The sequence below is a fragment of the Plutella xylostella genome, chromosome 25 (genome assembly GCF_932276165.1).
Source record: "Plutella xylostella chromosome 25, ilPluXylo3.1, whole genome shotgun sequence".
Lineage (NCBI taxonomy): Eukaryota > Metazoa > Arthropoda > Insecta > Lepidoptera > Plutellidae > Plutella > Plutella xylostella.
The window spans coordinates 6,136,493-6,158,163 of record NC_064005.1 but is presented as its reverse complement, the minus strand read 5'-3'; the positions used below and the strand labels follow the sequence as shown (position 1 = coordinate 6,158,163).

The window sequence follows — 21,671 nt, the reverse complement described above, 5'->3', positions numbered from 1 at the left end:
ATCCGATCATGGATGTGAAGTTAGCTGCGGAATCCGGGAACTGGGGAATACGATGGAGGAATTCTTTTGACGACTAGATGATAAATTGCGAATTTATATTGGTTGACGTCACGATATCCCTACAAAAACATAAACTCTCACATCTAGTATTAATGTACTCCTTTTTGAGGGAGCTTCGCCTTCCCTTTTGGCAGTCGTGGCCGATCTTGGCGTAGCCTATTACATTACGGATGAATAAATCTCACGGGTTTCCTTGTCGAGCAAAGTGTAAAATAAATCTAGACCAGGATCAGGCGGCAGTAGGCGGGATCGTTCCTGTACACGTGTCGGGCTGGCCCGCAGGGGTCACCTTCAGGCTTACACGAATCAGGTCGCCTACTGTACCTACCATTTTATTTCGCACCGACCTAAATGAGGAGGAGTATGGAGAAGGGTGTATCTGTGGGTCTGGCGAGGTACGAAGCTAATATGTTTCGGGTTATACTTTGAACGTGATAATCATAGGGAAAAAAGTAGTTCTGACTGGTAATCATCTAAATCTTTTGAAAACAGTCAATTACAATATATTTAGTAAGCAACCACTCTAGATCTCAAAGTTTTCAGAAAATACAAGGTACATAATAAGCTGAAAGCATTCTTTTCTATCACGCAGACATTTCTATAGTTTCGGTAAAACCTTTTCGTATGCACCATTGAACTTTCAAACAATTATGTCCAACTGTTGTTTCAGCTATTTCCCCGGGCGAGAGAGCGGAATTCACTGAAAACCTATACTATTCGATTGTGATGCGATGAAAAACACAGAATAGGAATGGCCTGGATTTTTAGTGCCAATTCAATCCTGGAAATATATTTAAATTTAGCGCTGCCATTTCTAAAACTGTTGGTATATATGGGCGGTGCGGTAAACAGAGCCGTGTAACCGCAATAAGCTCCAGGAATCTAGGAAAGATCTTTACTGAGCTGGAATACTTTTCAATACAGTTTTCCTATTTCTAAACCTATTTTTATGTTGTACAATCTGCCTTTTATCACTTTGATTACAGATTACACAAATATCGTTAAGCATCCTGAATTTCATAGCCTTTCAACGACTGTACCGATTTCAACTAAATTAAGCTGAGTAAAATCTCTACCATGTTACCTTTCAATTCAACCATTACAGATACAAAGTCGTTGCGTAATAAAAATGAAGCTTGTCATCTAATCGATATGAGAACATTTCGGGAATCAGCAAGCGCCGCCGTACTCCGAATTCACAAATGTGCCATTTCCTATTCAGACTACCCGTACAAATACACCTACCGCCTTGTATTAGAGCTTGAGATGGCATAGCAGAGCTGAAACTTCATCTAGTGAGCTGGAAGTAGGTGCCCAGGCCAATGAACGGATAAAAGGCTCGATTGTTGGCGCATGCCTTGGCACCAACCCCCTGTGCTCCGTCCAAGCCTCGCTCCTCACCACTATGTAACTTTACGACGACTATGTACATGAAAATGACATATTAGACCGACGGGGGACGCTTTCATTGGCAGGAAAATTGAGATGCACTGAATAAATGACTATCCAAACAGGAGAACGCGCTTATTTGAAACTTACTCCGCAGGGGAGGAAGGAGAAAACAACTATATAAAAAAGCTTCTAAGCCTCATCTCATTTGGACAAATAAAGAAAAACAATCTTGGAAAGCACTTGTGTAGCGGCGCCGTGTGGATCCTCTGAATTATGTAACAAAACGCTTTTAAAGATCAATACTGGCCGCGAGTCTGAGCTAAATTTTAACGAAAACAACATGAAGTACCGATACGACTATAAATGAAAATGGCGACGCACCATTCTGCCGTTGAACAAAGAACAATTTAGGGCGGCTTCTCGAGCGCGCCTATGATAATAGAATAGATAAGAGGTCGCCTCTTGTGTCAATAAAAAGCTAATGTTCACAGAGGGGTGCTCAAAGTTTTCCGCTATTCAAGGGCAGGGTATAACCCGGCCAGGTGAAGTTGGTACGCCCTGCATCACGCAACTCCAGCCCTGGAGGTTTACTCTACACTGATGAAAAACGAACGATCGAGAGCTGTCGTGCAATCGGCACGTATATCACAACGAGATAGAGCTGTGGCTCGCGCAGCAGCGCTCCGAAACTTCATATTTCGTCTTATAGAGTGACCCCCCTGTGACCTTCGTAAAGTATTGACGGGCACGGCGGGGCGTGTCCTGAAGGAAATAAACACTAACATAATATCCTAATTGATTGGAGAGCTGTGCAGTACTTCACTATTTAGGTTATAATATTATGATTTATGACATTATCGGCCTAAAACAAGTAGAAGAATGAGAGTAGGTTATATCCGCGTAGGGAACGTGTAAACATTATTTGGACCAATCAACAGAGGTAGGCCAAAGTAATAGATTTTCACCATTATATCTTCCTTCTTTAACATCGATCTACCTAGGTACCGCACATAAATATGTTAACTTTTTTCTTGGTGCATGAAAATATAATAAATGTATCACTCAAGTCTCACTTGTTAGAAAAACGTTATTAGCATAATCACATAGCATAAAACAGTCACATCGGGACATGTGCACCTCCCAAAAGGGAAGATAACCGTTTATTTTGAATAATACCTACTGAATAATTCAACGCCTGTGCCTTCGTAGGGACATACAATCATACATACCCTGTCGTAACTTAAGATGGGCGTTTAAACGATAAGCACATAATAAAAACACGTATTTTTAAAATAATCGAACTTATACGCTTCTCACTACAAAAATAAACAATCATATTTTAAAATGTGATGATATTCAATTGATCGAAGGAAAATTTTGCGAGTTGGTATTATTTCATTTTTGTGTGTCGGCAAGCACTGAATACACATTTTGACTTACATACTTACTTGGAAATTCAAACCAGGGGTAGGTACTAGATCTAGCCCCACTCATCCATCACTATCACATTTTATCTGTCACGTCAATCCGTTACCTAACCAACAGTTTTAGCTGAAAACGAACGCTTTAGTCTTCACCGAAGAAATAAATGCGATCTCAAAAAGTGATCTGCACAACCCTGGACAGCAACGCGAAAATTATCTGTAAGTACAACCCTGGACAGCAACACGAGTTAATCTACAAAGTGAAGACTCGTGGCCGAGCCTAATTACTTCCATCGTCATTAGCACTCGATGATAACGATGTAGTGTCCTCGAGGTCAGAAAAAGAAAAGTTGGGCTTAAGAAAATAGTTTTGTTGGTAAGTTTCTCTTTGCACAACATTCAGGGCTATTCATTAAGTAATGTTTGGGAATACGAGTAATCACCGTTAGGGGACTATTCGAAGTATTCTAACTTGTACTTTAATGGAACAGGCGAATGGCAACAGAAAAACTCATGACTGGTATTCATGAACCCCCTTACTGGCTAGGCAAGAGTGCATTGCTGCACCCACTTTCACCATGGATATGGTAACCGCAATCTAATAGGGAGTGTCTCTGGTTCGAATTTACAGGTACATCTAAGAACCTTAAGACCCTATATGTATGCCTCCCTGTTTTTGTTCCCTGGCGGTACCGGCGAATCCTTGATTGGATATGAAATGAAATTATACGTATAGAAAGATGTTTTTTTTTTTTGTTTTCACTGATGTTTTATCCTTTTCCCATTAGTTAAAACCAAATTTAAATGGGCCAACCCCAGAGCCGTGTTGCTGAAAGCATAAATATGTAAAACTATTTTTTGGTGCGCTTCACGTAACATATTCATGAATCTGGGATTTAATACTGAGTCTGCAACACGTCCGCTGAATTAAAATGAATTAAGGTGCCAATTGGCAGCCGACGTCATGACGTTGCAGCAGACGACGTGTCGTTCTTAGGCCCGGGTCTCCTATTACGCGCCGTAGATCGCGTCCAGCGTTTCGCCGTAGGCCGCGTCACGATGCTCACTACATCTACGCGCCAACGTCGGCGTGTGAGGGAGACCGCATAAGTACATTTCTATAGTGAGCAAGAGCATCGTGACGCGGCCTACGGCGTGACGCTGGACGCGAACTACGGCGTAAATAGGAGACCCGGGCCTTATGCAATATTATGTATGCCTATGGACGTGGCGTCGGGCGTCGCGTCGTCTCGCTAGCCGCCAAATAACAACGTCTGCTGCAAATTCATGTCGTCAACCGCCAATTGTCAACCTTAATTGCTTTGTTGTCACTACCGTTGCATTGTGTTTGCATTGAATATTATAAAATAAATTACTTTACGAAAACATGACTGTGACAAATCGAATCTTTTGGCTTGTATAATCGAATATTGCATGTCAGAGCCTTTCAGGTATATATTTAACAAAACAAAAGCAGCATTCTTTGTAAGATAGATGGTTACAATAACCATCGAATACTCTAACCTGAGATTGAGCTAAATCTTAATGTAAGCCTTAATATATCAATATATTTTTGGACGAATAGGTATATTCAAAACAAAGAAATCCTAGGCCTTTTCGAACAAAACTCTTGAGCAATATCCAATAAGTTTGCTTTGAACACTTAAGCGACTTTTACAAAGCGGACAAAGTTTGGAGAATCGGTCCAGAGGGAGAAGTGTGCCGCTCTCAACTACAGAAATGATTTATATAAGTTCCGGACGGGCCGAGACAAGTTCCCACAATGGCGTCATAGACAATTTGCCTGAAAAAAGATTTAAGTACAGAAAGTTCAATCGAAGATTCAATTCAATTCACGCGAGCGGTTTTATTTATAGAGCGGTAATATTCTGATGCGCTGTTCATGTATTTCGTTTAAATATTGCAGATAGCGTCATTAAACTAACCTTTTCCATAAAGGAGTTACTTAGTTCAAGGTCACTGGAGCTTTTTCATTGCTCGTGGATGTATTAATAAATATATCAACGGGTTAGTTCATGGGGGGTTACAGTAGCTTACGAAAATGGTAAGCGAAAAAGAGTTTCACGCAACGGGTACGCAAAACTGAGAGATAGTCGTGGTTAGCACCGCACTCCGAAGCTTATGAATATGGTTGAACAATCCGGATTTATGTATTTATAAAATCTGGAGGAGAGCTAGTCTTAGACATAGATAATGGTTATAATTTGAATTTACCAAACATACATTTTGTACTAACTGACAGGCGACTAAATACGTTTAGCGTTTGGTGAAATTCCACCTTGTAATGGATATGAACGGTCGGTTCTATTCCGAAAGGTTTTCAGAAATGGAAAACGCGAAACTACGATGAAACCGTTCAATCGGCTTAATTCAAAACCATTAGGAGATAAAATGAGATATCTCTCTCTCTCTTTAATCCACTATTTAGTAGCGACACGGGAGCGGTTCAGAGGGATTAAACTTTTAAATCCACTATTTAGTCTTAATTGGACTTCATTTCTACATAACTAACTAGGTTTAAGGTTTTATGAAGAGAAGAAATACAAAATCAGAGGAAGTTATTACATCTTATTTCTATATTCTGTAGAGGACCTCAGAAATCCATAAAGGGTAAGAGGTAACTCATGTTTGATGTGATGATTGAAATCTATTTATTTAGTTACCTAATTCAGTTGCCATCGCAAAAATTTAACACAAGACGCCTGTGTGAAATCGTATACATATAAAATATCGGTAGGTACAAATTCCACTTCAAATCGGTCAATCCTAAAGGGTCGTTTTATAATAATCTACCCGAAATAAGCTCATGAATATTGTAAGTTGCACATAGCAACATAGCTAAGATCATAATAATGTTCATTTTTAATCACAACCATCCACCGTTACTTTGCTACAGACGATACCTCAAAGATCCACTTTTACACTTTTCACACCCCTCATTCCCTCAAAAAGACAGTCGAACGCTGCAGAATCGGGCCGTCGCAGGTCGCCGGTGCACCTCTCACTTATGCAATGGCGATCGATGCCGACCCCCTTAGAGCGCATTGCACCCGCCCGCCCCGGGAAAACCATGGCGTCACGTTACGTAACGGAACATTGCACGGGCGGGGACGTACGCGTTTTCATAATGACACTTATTACACTTAGGGCTGATTGTTTTCGATAGGCAGTAGAATAAAGATTATATCGCTGACTGGGACGAAATTTGCGTTGATTCATACGTGGCAACACGAAAAGTGTGTTGAATAAGGTTTTATCTCTATTCTAAACCTAATATTATTCGCCAGATATCTTTTAACGGATTATCAATATCGACCCTTACTATAAAGATAGTGTGAGTAGCAGGGAAGAAAATATTTTTAGTTTCGGTTATTGAACATGAAATGTAAATTTTTTGGTGTATTTATTACATACAATGAGATTTTAAACAGTGTGAAAGAAAATTGTACGTCTACTGTTAGCTTTGAATAAGTTATTTCTGTCCATAGCATCGTTGCTTAGAATACATAATGATATCGATTGTATGTAAGGCTTTTGTTTAAAACTTCAATTTCTAGTATCGTTTGAAGAATCATTTTCATGAATACCTAGGTAGGTACATATAAATAGTTTTTAATTGTTTAATGGCATTTTTTTATACTCAGGTTTCAGGTTTTTATCTATAAAGATTGTAGCTCCCTCTATCTACTACTGTCTATAAATATACGTTTAGATGGCCCATTGTCAACATTATTCCCTTATAAGCTTTATCCTGAAAATATCGCATAAAATAAAATAAATTTGCGGCGGGGTGTGGCGTCATTGCAATTGGCCATGCTAACTTTCTGAACAAGAATGGAATGCTTTAAACCGTTTCGAGGAATATGCTTTCTGTACAATTTCTAGTTATCACATTTTAAATAAAGTCTCAATTTTTTAAATTATTCAATAAAAACTAATAACCTTCATTTGACCTTACCATCAGATTTTTTTTGGGATTTATGCACATAATGCATTTGCCAATTCAATTTCTGTGGCATTTGTCTACAAAAAACTGTTAACGTCAAAAGCAAACCTCAAAATCGTTTGTTTATTTATCTTTGCCATTTGTTACAGAGAGTTAGAAGTAGAAAAATTGATTTAATTTATAAATGGGCAGAAGTAGAAGGAAAGAGAAGGCCTGGAAGGAGGAAATTGACGTGGCTGTGCAATATAAAAGAGTGGAACGGTGTAAAAACCGTGGAAGAAATATTTAAACTAGTAAAGAATAGAGAGCGCTGCAAAGAGAGTTCCAATGGTGGAAAGGCACTACAAGAAGAAGATTTATCTTTTCTACCTTGTTTTGAAACTCTACTACGAATAAATAATAAACGAGTGGATACTACGATGGCAACAAGAGAGGCTCATTTCGAAAATGCTGCCTCTCGAAATTTGCCTCGAGCTTAACCCCTCGGCTGTCGACCAACCTTTATAAGGTGGGCACAATAAATAGTCCACATATTATGTCCCGCCATCTCTAAAGATGTTACTGGTTTGCCGTATTTAAGTGAGCGATATTGCCTATGTGAACAACATTTATCTTGCTTTAACCTCAACTAAGTGTAAAAAAAACGACAAGGATGGCACCTATCGGCTGTTAAATCGGCTCCTAACCGACCTTTATATCCTTATAAAACCTGGTTCGCCTCATTGAGGCGCGTTATTGAAAAAATATTAAATAATGAAAATGTTCAATGAAGCGTATAGTTTTAATTTATTGGTGTAATATAATTAATATTTTGTACTAGTTTTCCTGTACCTCCTGTAGGTTGGCTGGTAGAAAATGCTCTTAGCATTAAGCCCTCATTTTGTACATTTATTTCTTATATTTGTGCAATGTATGGAAAAATCGCCGCGAGTACTAAACACAACTCTGGAAACAGCGTTAAAAAAATGTTGTGATGATTGGATAATTCTGTATAATGGCGTATGTGTATATTGTGTATCGTTTCTGAAGGAGCATACTTTGAAGGTGATAAAATAAATTTGGATAAATAACAAACATTTTTTGTTTTATTGACCCAGTCCCGATACTTTTAACACAGAGTAGTACTTAATCTTGTTTCTCGTAATATTATCTAAATAAATAATATATTCAGTAGGTATGAAGTAAATATACAAATTGTGGTATTTATGAAATAACGATATTGAATGATGAAATATGCAAAATGGCCGCCGACAGGTGAGGGGTTAACAATGTTATGATTTTAGAGTTAGATGACAATGACATTCTACCTCACTGACGTTAAGTAACACTTTTGCTTTTTTTTGTAGCGCAGGCAAGGATAAATCCTATAATGCATTTATGTGAAGTCACATACATTCAGCCGGCCAAATTTTAAATAAATATTAAAAATAGTTGTAATTAATAAAATACAAAAATAACGAAATTAGTTTCTTAAAATGGTCTATATTTTCAAAATAAATTATAAAAAATACATATCATAGATTGGTAGCATGGCCAATTAGACTAATTACTAGTTAGTTCATTAAATAACTGTAGCGTACCAACAAAGCCTGACGTAATCACTATAGCGTAGTATTAATGGTATTAAACAGTAACGAGAGCTTCTATCTGTATAACTTATCACAGTCTAATACTGAACATAGTGCTCACCTTAGGCTCTTAAGGATAATAATTATGATCCCTAATGATGGTGATAGGGTAGGGTAGGAAGAAAATGCTTTTAGCATTAAAAGTTCACCTGATTGTATTTACTTAATTACTTTTGTATACTGTGCCATAAAAATAATAAATAATAATAAAATGAAGTCGGTTAATGACTGTCGTAGCAAGTGCTACGCCCGCCGTAGCAACAAATTGTAAGACTACGGATAGGGTTTATTTTAAAAACGCAAAACGGCCGTTTTTTACTGGAAATTAAATTATTTTTTAGATTTTAAGTACTAGGTATTAAGATGTAGGCTCTAAAAAAAATAACGAAAACAGTTTTTTTTTGTTACTAAAAGTATTATAAAATGACTAAGTCGTGTTAGCGACCGGTGTTGAATAGGTCGTAGCAACATTGAGTCAATAAGTGACTAGGGGTATTCAATATGGGCAAAACTAGAACAACTTCCATCTTGAAATGAATCTAGGTTAATTCAGAAGTCAATATACAAGTCTAGATTAGTTTCATAGCGTTCCCTGACTAAGGGAATGACAGATATTGGATTCAGCACAGGTGCATGTGATTTATTTCATATTAATTAGAAGCGCTCATTCAACCGCGGATCTAGGAGCTTTTATTGGAAAGTCTACATTAGTAAACGATTATTGACTGATAATGATTATGAAAGAAACGAAGTCATTAATCTAAAATATTAGAGGAGTAATGTATTTACATTGGCATTAGGACACGTATGCACAAGGTGTTCTAATTGAATTTCACACAAAAACTAAACTAACTTACACTACTTTTATTCCAGAATTCCCAAAATAAAACTCACGGTTTAACTAGAAGAACACTGGGAAAGTCTAGTAAATGATTATGCGCCTCAAACCAAGTTATCTAAGTAAATTTTTTTATTCTTCCATCATTCATAATCCTCATATTTTACAGCTCGAGAAGCAAAGAGGATCGCTTACCGTCTAATAGAGAATTGTATATCCCCGTCAGTCTGTTTACTATCGCTCATCTTTGAAAACGAGCTCTGGTTACCAGCTTAGTACGCTATTCGAGATGGCACGAAAAAATCTAGTGGTTTATATTTGAGTATTTATAATATCATGGAAGATGTGCTATATTAGTATTTGTAATGAATTGCTTATTAAACCCAATACTATGGTTTCTAAATAAACTGCGGAAGAGTTGAATATTTAAACGGGGTTTGGCCCAAAAAGCTAAATCAGTATCGTTTTGAAACGTCTTTTGAACATTGAATAGGCAGCGGCACTGAAATCTTGGAGCAAAGAAGTATCGTAAAAGAAACCTTTTAGCTGACGCAAATATTTTATACCTAGATTTATCGCTTCACGAACTTTTGTAATTTAATGCAAGTCTTGGCATTCAATGCTGAAAAATGCAATTTTAGCGTTGCATTAAACATTTTATTTTCAAACTACTGTAAAATATAAAATAATAGAATTTTTCTTCAATATTACATTTTGTCAACCTGTAAACACAAATAAACGGAAGTACCTATTCTCGAATAATTATTCTGTCCAATCCAATCTATTCGGATAAACGGGAGGTGACGTAATCGCAGCTACATTAGCCTGAATCTTTCAGGCGTACGGCTTGGCTAATGAATATCGGCTTTACGGACGGCAACACCTAACTAGCTTTATTATCCACAAATATAGGTGCAGTACTAAAACCTTGACAATATTGATCTAGGCTGCCTCGTAGATTATCCTCGGGGTGGAGAGAGGTGAGTGAAGTGTTCGCCTGCGATTCTGAATGCGATATTCCATTTCGCAAAGGAATACATTTCAGGAGATCATTTATTCGTGAATAAAACCGTGCATATAAAGTTACCGTATGGGAAATTTCTCTTAACGACTCCCAAATACTTAGATAGATTCGCAACTGAACGCAATGTACGTCTACTAATCGCTCGCACTAAACATTAAAGCCTTTATATTTTAATGAGACACAGTGTGAATTCTGAGGGTCCTACAAATTCAGATTAGCAAGTTAGTAGTTTGGGTAGCATTTTGGTGAACATGAAATTTCCGAGTCAATACATTTAACGGTCTTGTTATTCAACATGACAATCAATACTACCGTTTTCTTGGACCCGGCAGGGTTGGTCACTAAAATAGCCTCTATAGTTAGCACATAGAATATTTATAATCCGTCGATTGATTGATTGTTACATGATTTGATTTTAAATTCACCTTCCATGTTGTGGGCTATCCCGGTCGGACCCGTGGCGTATATAGATAACTCCGACGGATAATTGAAAATCAATAATTTCATTTAATGTTAACAGGCTGGTGTCGGAAATTCACTGATAAATAGCATTTTAATATTTTACAGTTAATTAGGCTGAAGCATTGATTATTTATGTTTAAACTTATGTGATGTACGCAGTGTACCTACCCCTTTAACAATTAATATCTTAAAACAAAAGCTGCCAAGTCTTACGTAACTGCAGACTACCGACAACTCTTTTCTACCTATCGACATTTTCTAGATCTGCTACCGACTGCAACTTATTTTCGAATGAAACGAGCGCTGAGCGAGAAGTGCTAGAGTCTGTTTTCCTTTGCATCAAGCGAGGTAACCTTTACAGAATATAATAAAGTACGTCCTTGGGGAGCTTATCTTAGTACGGTTGGAGCACGCAAACATATTGTGCCGGCACCCTCAACAAATTCCAGCCATCCGCGAAATTTACAGGTTTTAGTAAGCGACGGTGAGCCGCCGACTTATGTAACCATCCGCTAGTATCAACACTACTTTCTTTTAGACTAGCTATTAGGTATACACATTCAGGCTTTACATGCAAGCCAAGAGTTAAGTTTTTGGAACTCATAACTTTGTATTTATAGCACTTGTACGCACACTGCTCCTTCAAAGTTTCCCCGTTTAATAAAGTAGAGATGATGGATACTCTCAATTATGTTACCATCATTTATGCACCAGCATGAATAGAATATAATGTCTTTATAAAACTTAAACAAGTCATAAAACAACAACTCTTCAGTCGGCAAAGTTGTAAGGCAGCGGTTGTCGCGAGGCAAGAGCGTTTAGCCTCTATGTAATATCCTCATTGGAGCAGGTTAGGTGCGCAAGTAGCGTCTGCCGCCCACGGCCACGTCTGTGTCCACGCTCTTATTCCCGACATCCTGCGGGAAGTGGTGACGTCAGCCGAGGACCAGAGCCCGCAGACTCAGAGGGGTCACTCTCTAAGATGAAAAGCAAAGATTCAGACCGCTGCTGCGCGAGCCACGACTCTATCTCGTTGTATTGCACGGCAGCTCGCGTTCGTTAGTTTTTCGTCAGTATAGAGTAACTCTCCAGACCCGCTGTCAGACGATTGCGCGCAAGATATATGCCGCGTCTCAAATTGCTCGCACATGACGGATGGCTAAGGCCGCAGCCCCCCGAGGTAACTCGCTTTGCCGCACCTAGCAACTAAGTAGCATCTGCAACTTCAGTGCTCCCGTAAATTAGCTCAATCTCATCCAAGTCTCGAGGGAGGCAATTAAAACTAATGAGCGTAGTGTAATCCCTAAAGCTCGCTTTGATGCCTTTGACGCGGATTCGTTTTGCGAAGAATTAGTCTTACGAAACCGAGCATATTCAGTAGCTGCTAGCTTATTTATCCGCTACGTTATTGCGCTCAAAAATATTCTGTAACATTGAATGAAAAATAACTTAAATAACACACCTAGATATGAAATAATTCAGCAAGTCACACGCAGCTTTTAGCTTCGTTTATGTTTTGAATGTAATTCAGCTTTGGCAATTAATGAACGTGTGCAAAAAATGTTATGAATAGGCTTTCGGCTGCCGTTGTATGAGCAGACTGAGCGGCATTCATTCGGTCCCATAAAGACGGGGCATAATGCTAGGATGGGCCAGTAAGGTCGCCTCTATTCATACTATGTCCATGGTGACCTCTTTGCATTCAGACATTTAGATTATGTGATGTTCAACGTTTATTACTTTTCGCGTAACATACAGTCGTAGGAAGTACAAACGGTAACACCAGGTTGTACTTAATGAAGTAACAAAATATAACTGCAGTCGTGATCTCGGTAACCCTTATTATGCCGTTATTCCAGAAATGTCCCCGGTCGCCTAGTCGTTGTCTATGACATGACGTCTTGGCCGCGGCCGGGGCGTCCTCTGGCACAAATGCGGATGCTCCCAATTGCCGCAGAGGCCGGCGCCGCTAACCACCGGGCAAGGCTGCATCTTCAGCACGAGTTTACTAGAGTTTGGTTTTGGGATAGACTAAGATGTCCTGTATGTGTTTGAGCGTTCTATATAGAGATTGCGAAACCGGATTAGTTTCAATACAGACGTGCGAGGATACGTATTCATCAAAAGATTGCCTAATACAATGTTTCGTAGGTACCTATATATTGATTTAAAAAATATATATTAAAATTAATGTGGAGTATAGATCATTTTAACAGAGGTAAATTACCAAGCAATTAGGTACTATTAATGACCAATGAAGTAATTTTACTGGATTTAGACTGCTACTCACTCAATATTGATATTTAGGTTTAGGCAATTAATGGCAAAGTTTCAAGTTAGTGAGTTCTTAGGTGCCAATTTCTCCATTGTTGGTTAGATAGAGCATATTGAGGGAGTAGTGGTTGACTTTTGACACGTCTGTCATGAATTAAAGGTAGGTAAGTACAAAAATGGTTGTTCATAAGAAAATTTTATATAATAATTTGAATTTCGCAACATTATTCAGAGGTGCTCATGCATAATGGCACATCTTAGTGGCAAATGCGGAAAATCAGCTTGCCACAATACATAGATTATGCAGAGGTGCATAGGTATGTGCTGATCAATATTCATTAATATGTGCTGCTCAATATGCATAATGGACAATCACATAGTTTAAAATAGTATACTCTGGGAGGGAGTAAAGTTGCTGGCTCTCTGGAGCGAAACCTTTGTAAGGAAGCCTAGCTCCTTTATACAATTACTACCAACAGGGACCAGAGTGTCATGATGATATGATTCATCAAAACTGTTCATAGAAAAACTCCTTTAGATTGTGGAAAATCCATGGAAAAGAACCTTTGAAGGTGAAGTGAACCTGAACACAAAGGAAATCATATGCAGCCAAAGAAATACACCTAAATTACTCAATATAGTCGGCTAACCTCTTTTTACTTGTAAAAAGGTATAGGACCAATATTTGTCAGATATCTGTTCTTGGGTCTTGAATGTTCAATGTTTGGTTTGAACGATCTGCCCGCCAGTTCTGGTAGAAACCTAGAGTTGTTGAGGAAGTATATTATGTGCAGCAATGTGTATATATTTTGATTAATATATCAAGTAAGATGTTAAACAAATCCATGTTTTCTCATAAGAAGAAAAAGACACATTAGGGATTCCGTGACCCATCGGTAGATTGTAACACCTTCTTTCCTATATTTTTATGCATATATTGGGTTCACATGTATTGTATTAATAAATATCATATATAAGCTATGGTTATAATGTAAATTATGGTAGCAAATAGGGCTGTTTTTCTAACTAGTGGGATTTACAAGAGATTTTATGAATAAAAAATATTTTAAATATGAACAGGCTAGTATTATATGATGGCACAACTAATTAATCTCAATTATTAAATTAGTATTTATGCTTGTTTGGACCCTAATTAATAGATAAAAACTACAAAATATTGTTTAGTGCTTTTGCCCACTTTGTAAGTTAATCGTATTTTAATGTCTGAAAACGAAACTTTCAAGTTTTGTTTAGAATAGTGGTTATCTAATAAACTGTAGACTCCCTATAGCTAATGAGACCGCTTCTTCCAATAAATCGTTATAAATCCAGTAGGAAAGCGAGGGCGTGGTCTTTTACGCACGAATATCTCATAAAGTACGAAGCGCATTCACAAAACTATGAAACCAATTTAAGTAAATCTTACAGGAAAAACACTGAAATGCCTCAGACATCAAAAATTGTAAGTAGTAAACAAAATAAATAAAAATACTCACATCCAGAGACTCCTTAGACGCCATCTTTCACAAACTATTTGACAAATTTGACATTCAGCGCAATCAATACAAAACACAATGACTAGGGTTCGAACGATACTTTCGATACCGAGTAAGTATCGATACTTTCGTTCGCGATACCCGATACTGAGTACTCGATACTTTTGGGCCGATACTTTTTCGGTATCGATACCCTCGTCTCGATACACAAATCGCTGGTATCGAGTACTTTTTCGTCACATTATAATATGATAGGCCTTCATAAAAGATCTTAAACCAAAATCAATCCGTTAAAACCTCAGAGTCTTGCATTTTTTTTGTGTTTATTTGCTATTATTACCAAAACTTTTTTTTTTAATGCAATGGAAAAGTAGATTTTTATGCTGGTGAAGGTACAAAAATTAACTATTTCACAAGTACTCGATACTGAGTAGTATCGATACTTTTGGACCGATACTTTTTCGGTATCGATACCCTCGTCTCGATACCACATGAGTACTCGGTATCGATACCGGACGCCGATACTTCGAACCCTAACAATGACGGAACGTTATTGCGTTTTGTTATTTCATATATTTTTACTGTCCAAGCGCGAAGCTATTATTATTCTGAGTATTATGATTAAAATAAACTTTTCTATTTCTGTAACAAAGTCAGCTCGTTAGAGATGATCGTTATGTTCCTTGATCAAAATAAATACAAGGTAGAATCGTTGTGAGCGTTATCGCCGCGTGTAAAAGCTGTCCATATATTTTCTTCCATAAAGAAAATCGTTAATACTTAGATGATAACTTGTTAACTAAGCCCACTCTGGAAAAAATCAGTGCTGCTGGAAGGTCTTATAGAATAGAGGTTTGAATCTTGCAGCTAGGTATAAATTTAAATTAAAATAACTACCTACTTATAGGTAGAAGAAACCATGAAGTACAAGGAACATGAGTCAATCAATCAATCTTTGGTTGTGGCACTATGCCGTGTGTGACTGACACAGCAAATTCCGCCAAATTCAATTGTAATAAGGAACACACATGTATATTATAACTGTCTTTACGGTAATTTAGATATATTTACAGGGTTAATACCTGGAACAAACAGACAAACACAATATATATACAGGACATCACAAATAGGGGTTAGTATAGTTTTAGTATATATAATGACAATATACAAATTTACAGTTTAATATTATTAGTCTTGAGAAATCTGTACAGAATGTTAGCAACTGGAGTATGTACAAGTGTTAGTAGATAATTAATATTTACAGGTTTAGGAATGGACGGGGGGAGGAAATCGTGGAGGGAGGTTTGAAGATTGGGACACTCAAAGAAAAGATGATCAACAGATCCTTCGCTGGTACCGCAGTCACATACAGAACTATCACGCACCCGAATCCTAGCCAGGTGCACAGGGGTGCACGCATGACCCAGACGGAGCCTGCAAATAGTGGAGGTAGCAGGTTTATCAAGAAATCTTGCTTTAAAAAACCATGGCCTTTTGGGGATATGGGGTTGAATGTCGGAGTAAAACTTACCTTTGAGATTCCTGGAAGTGTCCCAGGACACTTTCCAGGATCTATCTAGCCTCGGACCTGCGAGCGAGGCAAGGTCATGAGCGAAGTTTTGGTAATGAGTATCCAGGCCCAAGCTAACGGCTTCCTTAGCGAAGGAATCTGCACACTCATTACCAATGATGCCACTGTGTCCGGGAATCCAGGCAATAGCTACCTCAATACCCTGAGTCACACAGCGATGAAGAGTTTCTCTAATTTTGAGAATTATTGGAAATTTTGATTTAGATTTAAATGGATAAGCGATGATAGCTTGTAAACAGCTGGCCGAATCTGATAAAATGATAGTTTTATTTAATTTGTGGGACTCAGTGTAGAGAAGAGCTTCTAAGATAGCTGTTGCCTCGCCCGTGAAGACCGAGGTTTCAGGAGGACACTTGAAACTCAACACAACCCTGTATCTGGGCAGCCATACAGCCAAACCCACGTTGCCATCTTCAGATAATTTAGAGGCATCGGTGTAGATGGGGAGCCAGTCCGGCCACTCAGTATTGAGTTTCTCATTTAGGGCTCTATCAGCCCCAGGGGAGTCCTTTCTGATGCCCAAATCCAGGGCTATGTTGGGTTGAAAAACTAGGGTGTCATAGGGGACTTCGAAAAGGGGGTTAGTTTTAAATTTCACAGTGGGATGAGGGAGGTTAGTGCAAAAAATGAATGTTTTAAGGAGGAAAGAAAGACCATGGTTTTCTTGGGAGTTACATAACCGCCTAAGGGTATCAAGCTTGGCCAATAAGGGGTGAGAGTCGGATTGCCAAATTTTGAAGAAGAAACGATCACACAAATACTGCCTCCGGAGTGAAAGAGGGGGATCAACGCACTCCACCTGCAGGGCATTGGTGGGAGAAGATCTCATCGCACCCGATATAATACGAAGACACTTGTACTGTATTTTGTCGAGTTTTTCCAATGCAGCCTTGTTACAGGGGTCCAGTACAAAGGAAGCATAATCGAAATGGCTTCGAACAATAGCATTGTACAAGAGTTTCTGTGAGTAGGGATGAGACCCCCACCATACGCCCGACAGAGATCTAAGGACGTTGACGCCCCTCTCGCACTTCTGAGCCACATAATTCATGTGATGGGTTCCCGATAATCGTGAATCTAAAATAACGCCTAAAAATTTCACTTTGTTGGCTACAGCAATTGTATCTTCTCCAACAACGAGATCGACATCAGGGATGTGGCGTTTTCTGGTGAATACAACTGCTGTGCATTTTGGGGGGGAGAGAGATAACCCATGACCATCCAGCCAATCCGTGAGGTACCTAAGCGCCAGGTTCATGCTGTACATTTGTCTCTTCTAACGAAGGAGATGCATAGTAGAGAGCCAGGTCATCGGCGTACTGTAGAATGTCGCAAAAGCAGTCAACGGATTTATCAAGATCATAAGTATAAAGACTGTAAAGAAGGGGGCTTAAGACCGATCCCTGGGGAAGGCCTTTCCATACAAATTTTGGGGAGTCCAAGGTCGAGGGGGATTTTATGTAGATAGATCTCTCCATGAATAGGCTGCAAACCAAACGGGTAAGCTTCACTGGAATGCTCAGCTGGCGCATTTTCTGCCTGAGCACAGGAAGAAGGACGTTATCGTAGGCAGACGCTATGTCAAGAAAGACACCCACAAGGTATTCTTTCCTCTTAAATGCGATGTGAATATCTGTAGTAAGAATTGCAAGACTGTCTAGGGTGCTCATACCTTTCCTAAAACCAAACTGGGTTTTGGCGAGGATTCCCCTGTTTTCAACTAACCATTCCAGCCTGCATTTAATCATGTGTTCCAAGATTTTCGACAAAGCAGAGGAGAGGGCGATTGGACGTCGGGAGTTAGGGTCACGGGGGTCTTTTCCGGCCTTCAATATGGGAACGACTATTTGCTTACTCCAAGAGCATGGAGTAACTCCATACTCAAGAAAGTAGTTTATCAGCTCCAAGTAGAAGCACTTGACCTTGAGGCTTGATTTTGAAAGGAAAGAGTATGGAATGCCATCAATACCTGGAGAAGAATCGGTTAAGCCAGATAAAGCAGATTGAAGTTCATCCATAGAGAATGGAGAATCCAACCTGTCTGAAGATGGTAAGGGAGCTGGTGGAGGACGGAGAGCACTAGAGTGTGGGACATAAGGTGGAGCCAGTTTATCGCTGAACCCTTCTAGCCATAGAGAGGGATCGTTGCATAAGATATCTTCGACATTAAGGGAACCGCGATATCGCCGAATGTATCTCCACACCAGAGAGGAGGGAGACCTAGGAGAAAGATTTTCACAAAATCTGATCCAACCCTGTTTCTTTTTCTTTTTAAGAAGCCGTTTGGTTCGTGCGGCTATTCTTTTGTAACTTATGAAATTTTCCATGCTCATATTAGCTAGATAAACATCCTCTGCGTTTTTTAGATCTTCAATAGCCGAAGTGCAGTCAGAATCCCACCAAGGTGGTGAGACTCTTAGGCCCTTACGAGATTTTTTATTTTTAGCAGAGGATGTGAGAGCTTTTTCGAATAGTTCATAGTTACCAAGAAAGTTGTCACTGGAACAGGGTTGGATCAGATTAAGTTTATCTTCAACAGAGGTGATGAATGTGGACCAGTCATTCCTACCTATCATGTATCTTGGGAAGGCACATGAATCAGCAGGAACGCTAGTTCTGTTAGGTATAGTAATAGAAATTGGAAAATGATCACTCCCAAAAGTATTTGGAAGGACCCTCCAGAATATTGATGTTGAAAGAAGAGGAGAAGAAAAAGTGAGATCAACAGCACTTTTTGGGTTCTGACGTGGAAGGACTCGACGGGTAGGAGAGCCGTCATTTAAAATACAAACATCTAAGGTATCAAGCATGTCTAAGAGGGCGATTGCAAAAGCGTCAGTGTGATAAGAACCCCATGAGGTATGATGGGCGTTAAAGTCCCCCATGATCAGGAGAGGTTGGGGGAGGGAAGAAATGATGTTATAAAAAGATGGAAGCAGAGAGGGATGAGGATTAGGGAAATACACGGACACGAAAGTAATGTCTAAAGCCCTAAGAGCCACAACATTAAATTCCTGTCCGTGAGGGGGGGTAGGGATAGAGGAGAAGATAAGGGAACGCTTCACAAGTAAAGCGCACCCAGCAAACCCGTCATCCCTGTCATCCCGCAGACACGAGTAGCCCGGAACTCGGAAACGAGAACCTGGCGCTAGCCACGACTCCGAGATGGCAACGACAACGGGCTTGATATCGTCAATGAGAGTGAGTAATTCATGTGATTTATTTTTAAGGCTCTGAGCATTCCACTGGAGGACCCGGATCGGGTTCAGAGCCATTCTGGGTGAAGGATGTAAGTTCCTTGAGTTTTAGGGCAACGTGGGGCGGTATTGTGTCGCTGAATTTAGCCAGCAGACTAACAACTAAGGAAAGAAGATTGTCTAATAAGTTGTCATTAGGGGTGATAGAAGTGATAGAGTTGAGGGCACTTCCATTAGGAAGTGAGGAAGATGGGGAAGAGATAAGTGCCTGATGGGCAAGTCTGTCGTAACCAGGACTGAGGGGAGACCTAGGCCTACGCTGTGTGTATACAGTCTTTTTGTATGATTTGTTTGCAGGTGGGCCAATAGGTTGTGAAGCAGTAACTCAGCGAATGATTTTCTGCTCTTAGGAAGTCGAGCATCGGCTTCAGCGAAAGAGATGCTGTCCTGCGACATAATGACTTTAATGGATTTCTGTCTGGCTTGCTCAGGACAATTTTTACTAGTGGAGGCATGACTTCCGGAACATTAGATGCAAGTGGGAGGGTCGGCATCGCAAGTCTCACCCAAGTGTGGCTGGGCACACTTGTAGCAGCGAGGCTTGGACCGGCAACTAGCCTTCATATGGCCAAACCTGCAGCAAGCATGGCACTGAATTGTCGGGTAAGTATACCTTTCAATTTCTACCGCTGCGCGGTAGGAGAAAATTTTCTCTGGGAGAAGTTGACCTCTAAAGGTGATGACAATGGTCTGAGTGGGGACGTAGGAAGTATTTCCATTGTTAACTACTTTTCGGCTAATTCTCCGGGCTTTTAGGACAATACCACAGCCAGCCGGGAGGTCCAAGGAACCTACAAACTCATCCATGGAGAGATCAACTGGTACTCGCCTAGCAACACCCATCCGGGTGATGTGGTAGGTTGGAATTACAGCCTTAAATTTGTTTGCAGTCAGGGCAGGATGCTTGATAAATTCATTGGCTGCCTTCGCAGACCTAAATTCTACAGTGACCCTGTTGCGGCCTGTCATTTTGACACCATCCCTTGTGATGTCGGAAATTTTATTTTTGTACAAAAATTGACCGAACTTGATAGCCCTAAGCGGGGATGAAGCAGCTGGAGCTGTACTTCCCGACGAGCTTTCCTGGGTGACATGTACGATGAATGGGCCGGGGTCAGAGTCGTCGTACACCTTGGTGGCGTCGAGACTAGGGTGCGTGAATATGGTTTGGATGCTTGCGGATGCTAAGTCGGGGTCGACAATAACACGCTTACCTTTTGGTGTTGAACTTTGTTCATCATCCCTAGGGCGCTTTCGCGTCTCCTGGGAAGAGTCCGTAAGTATATCAGGTGAGGAAGACATCTGTTGATCATCTGGGGGATCAGGGTCTGGGGGGCGATCCGAGTGGTGCTCCATTATATTGAAATGGAGCTAAAATACGAGTTTACGGACGAACACAACACTTACCACTAACCACCACCACACTTACAACAACAAACAAGTATTAACACTGTAAATTGGCACAGAAAAGGCTCGAAATCGCGCTGATAATTAGGACCACGTGGGTACCCTAGTTACGCTCGAAACGGAATCCCAAGGAACATGAGTCTTCTCTAAATGAAGCATGACGGGTATGTATGACCAATAGAAGTACCCAAATAAACTCTATCGTTTACTTTAGTTTACTAGTGCGCCAAATGTACACAAATGAGGCGTTTGTTAAAAAAAAAAAAAAGTTCCTTTTTGGAGAAATAGATGGCGTTGTCTGGGGTTGTACCAACTTTCAAACCCTCAGAACACACTCAGATCACAATATGTTATTCTGTGAGGCTAACGAAATGTGAAAGTGACGTAGGTAGGTAGAATTGTAGTATTATTTTCTCTATGATGTCGATGTCACTGTTGCTTCAGCGTTCAGTGCGATTGTGCGTACAGCCGTTCTTTTCAAGTTTTCTCAGTTTCCTTGTGTTTCTCCTGTATTCATTGAGTTGTAGTTGAGCTATCTGCTCCTCCTCCCTTGATACTTAGCACTATCCCAAGCCACATGCAGTCTGAACCTCGGAAGGATGGCTCGCGCTACCACCCGACATTTAATCACAACTAGTGAGTTCTTATTCTGAGTTTAGTACTCTTTGCTCTCTATGTAATTTTTGACAGTTGGTATTCTGCGTTTTCACGCCATCTATCGGCTTACCCAAAAGCTCAACTGACAGCTGTCAAGGAAAACGGCTCATTCAAATATTTTAGTGATGAACCAAAAACTAATGAAGCTTCTAGTCTTTATTCTGACCTACAAGTGGCACAGATTAATAAATTAA

The 21,671-nt window shown here is 39.7% G+C and overlaps 2 protein-coding genes across 10 annotated transcripts in view; both read right to left on the bottom strand.

Moving 5' to 3' along the window:
• Nucleotides 1–14,638, bottom strand: part of LOC105380390 (sodium/potassium-transporting ATPase subunit alpha) — a 49,446-nt gene extending 34,808 nt beyond the window's left edge. For 4 of the 7 annotated variants that reach the window (XR_007267769.1, XM_011549931.3, XM_011549930.3 and 1 more), the window contains exon 1: nt 14,566–14,629. Coding sequence is in view for 4 of the 7 variants with exons in the window: in XM_011549931.3 (XP_011548233.3) it covers nt 14,566–14,589 (24 nt within the window). In the remaining 3 variants the exon portion in view is untranslated. Of the gene's footprint in view, nt 1–14,565 lie in introns of all 7 variants that reach the window. The other 3 variants (XM_048630259.1, XM_048630263.1, XM_048630260.1) reach the window with 3 other exon arrangements.
• Nucleotides 14,639–15,502: 864 nt separating this feature from the next.
• Nucleotides 15,503–20,944, bottom strand: LOC125490577. 3 transcript variants are annotated; one of them, XR_007267770.1, is made up of 2 exons: nt 20,821–20,944; nt 15,503–15,647 (listed from the first exon to the last, which is right to left on the bottom strand). XR_007267770.1 is itself a non-coding variant. In XM_048630269.1 (2 exons), the coding sequence occupies exons 1-2, from the start codon at nt 17,421–17,423 to the stop codon at nt 15,613–15,615; spliced, it is 1,362 nt and encodes a 453-aa protein (XP_048486226.1). In that variant the 5' UTR covers nt 17,424–17,429; the 3' UTR covers nt 15,503–15,612. The 3 variants fall into 3 exon arrangements, 1 of the variants encoding a protein (XP_048486226.1); XR_007267771.1 differs by having other exon boundaries at nt 20,843–20,944; XM_048630269.1 differs by lacking the exon at nt 20,821–20,944 and adding an exon at nt 16,097–17,429.
• Between the last annotated feature and the right edge of the window lie 727 nt (nt 20,945–21,671).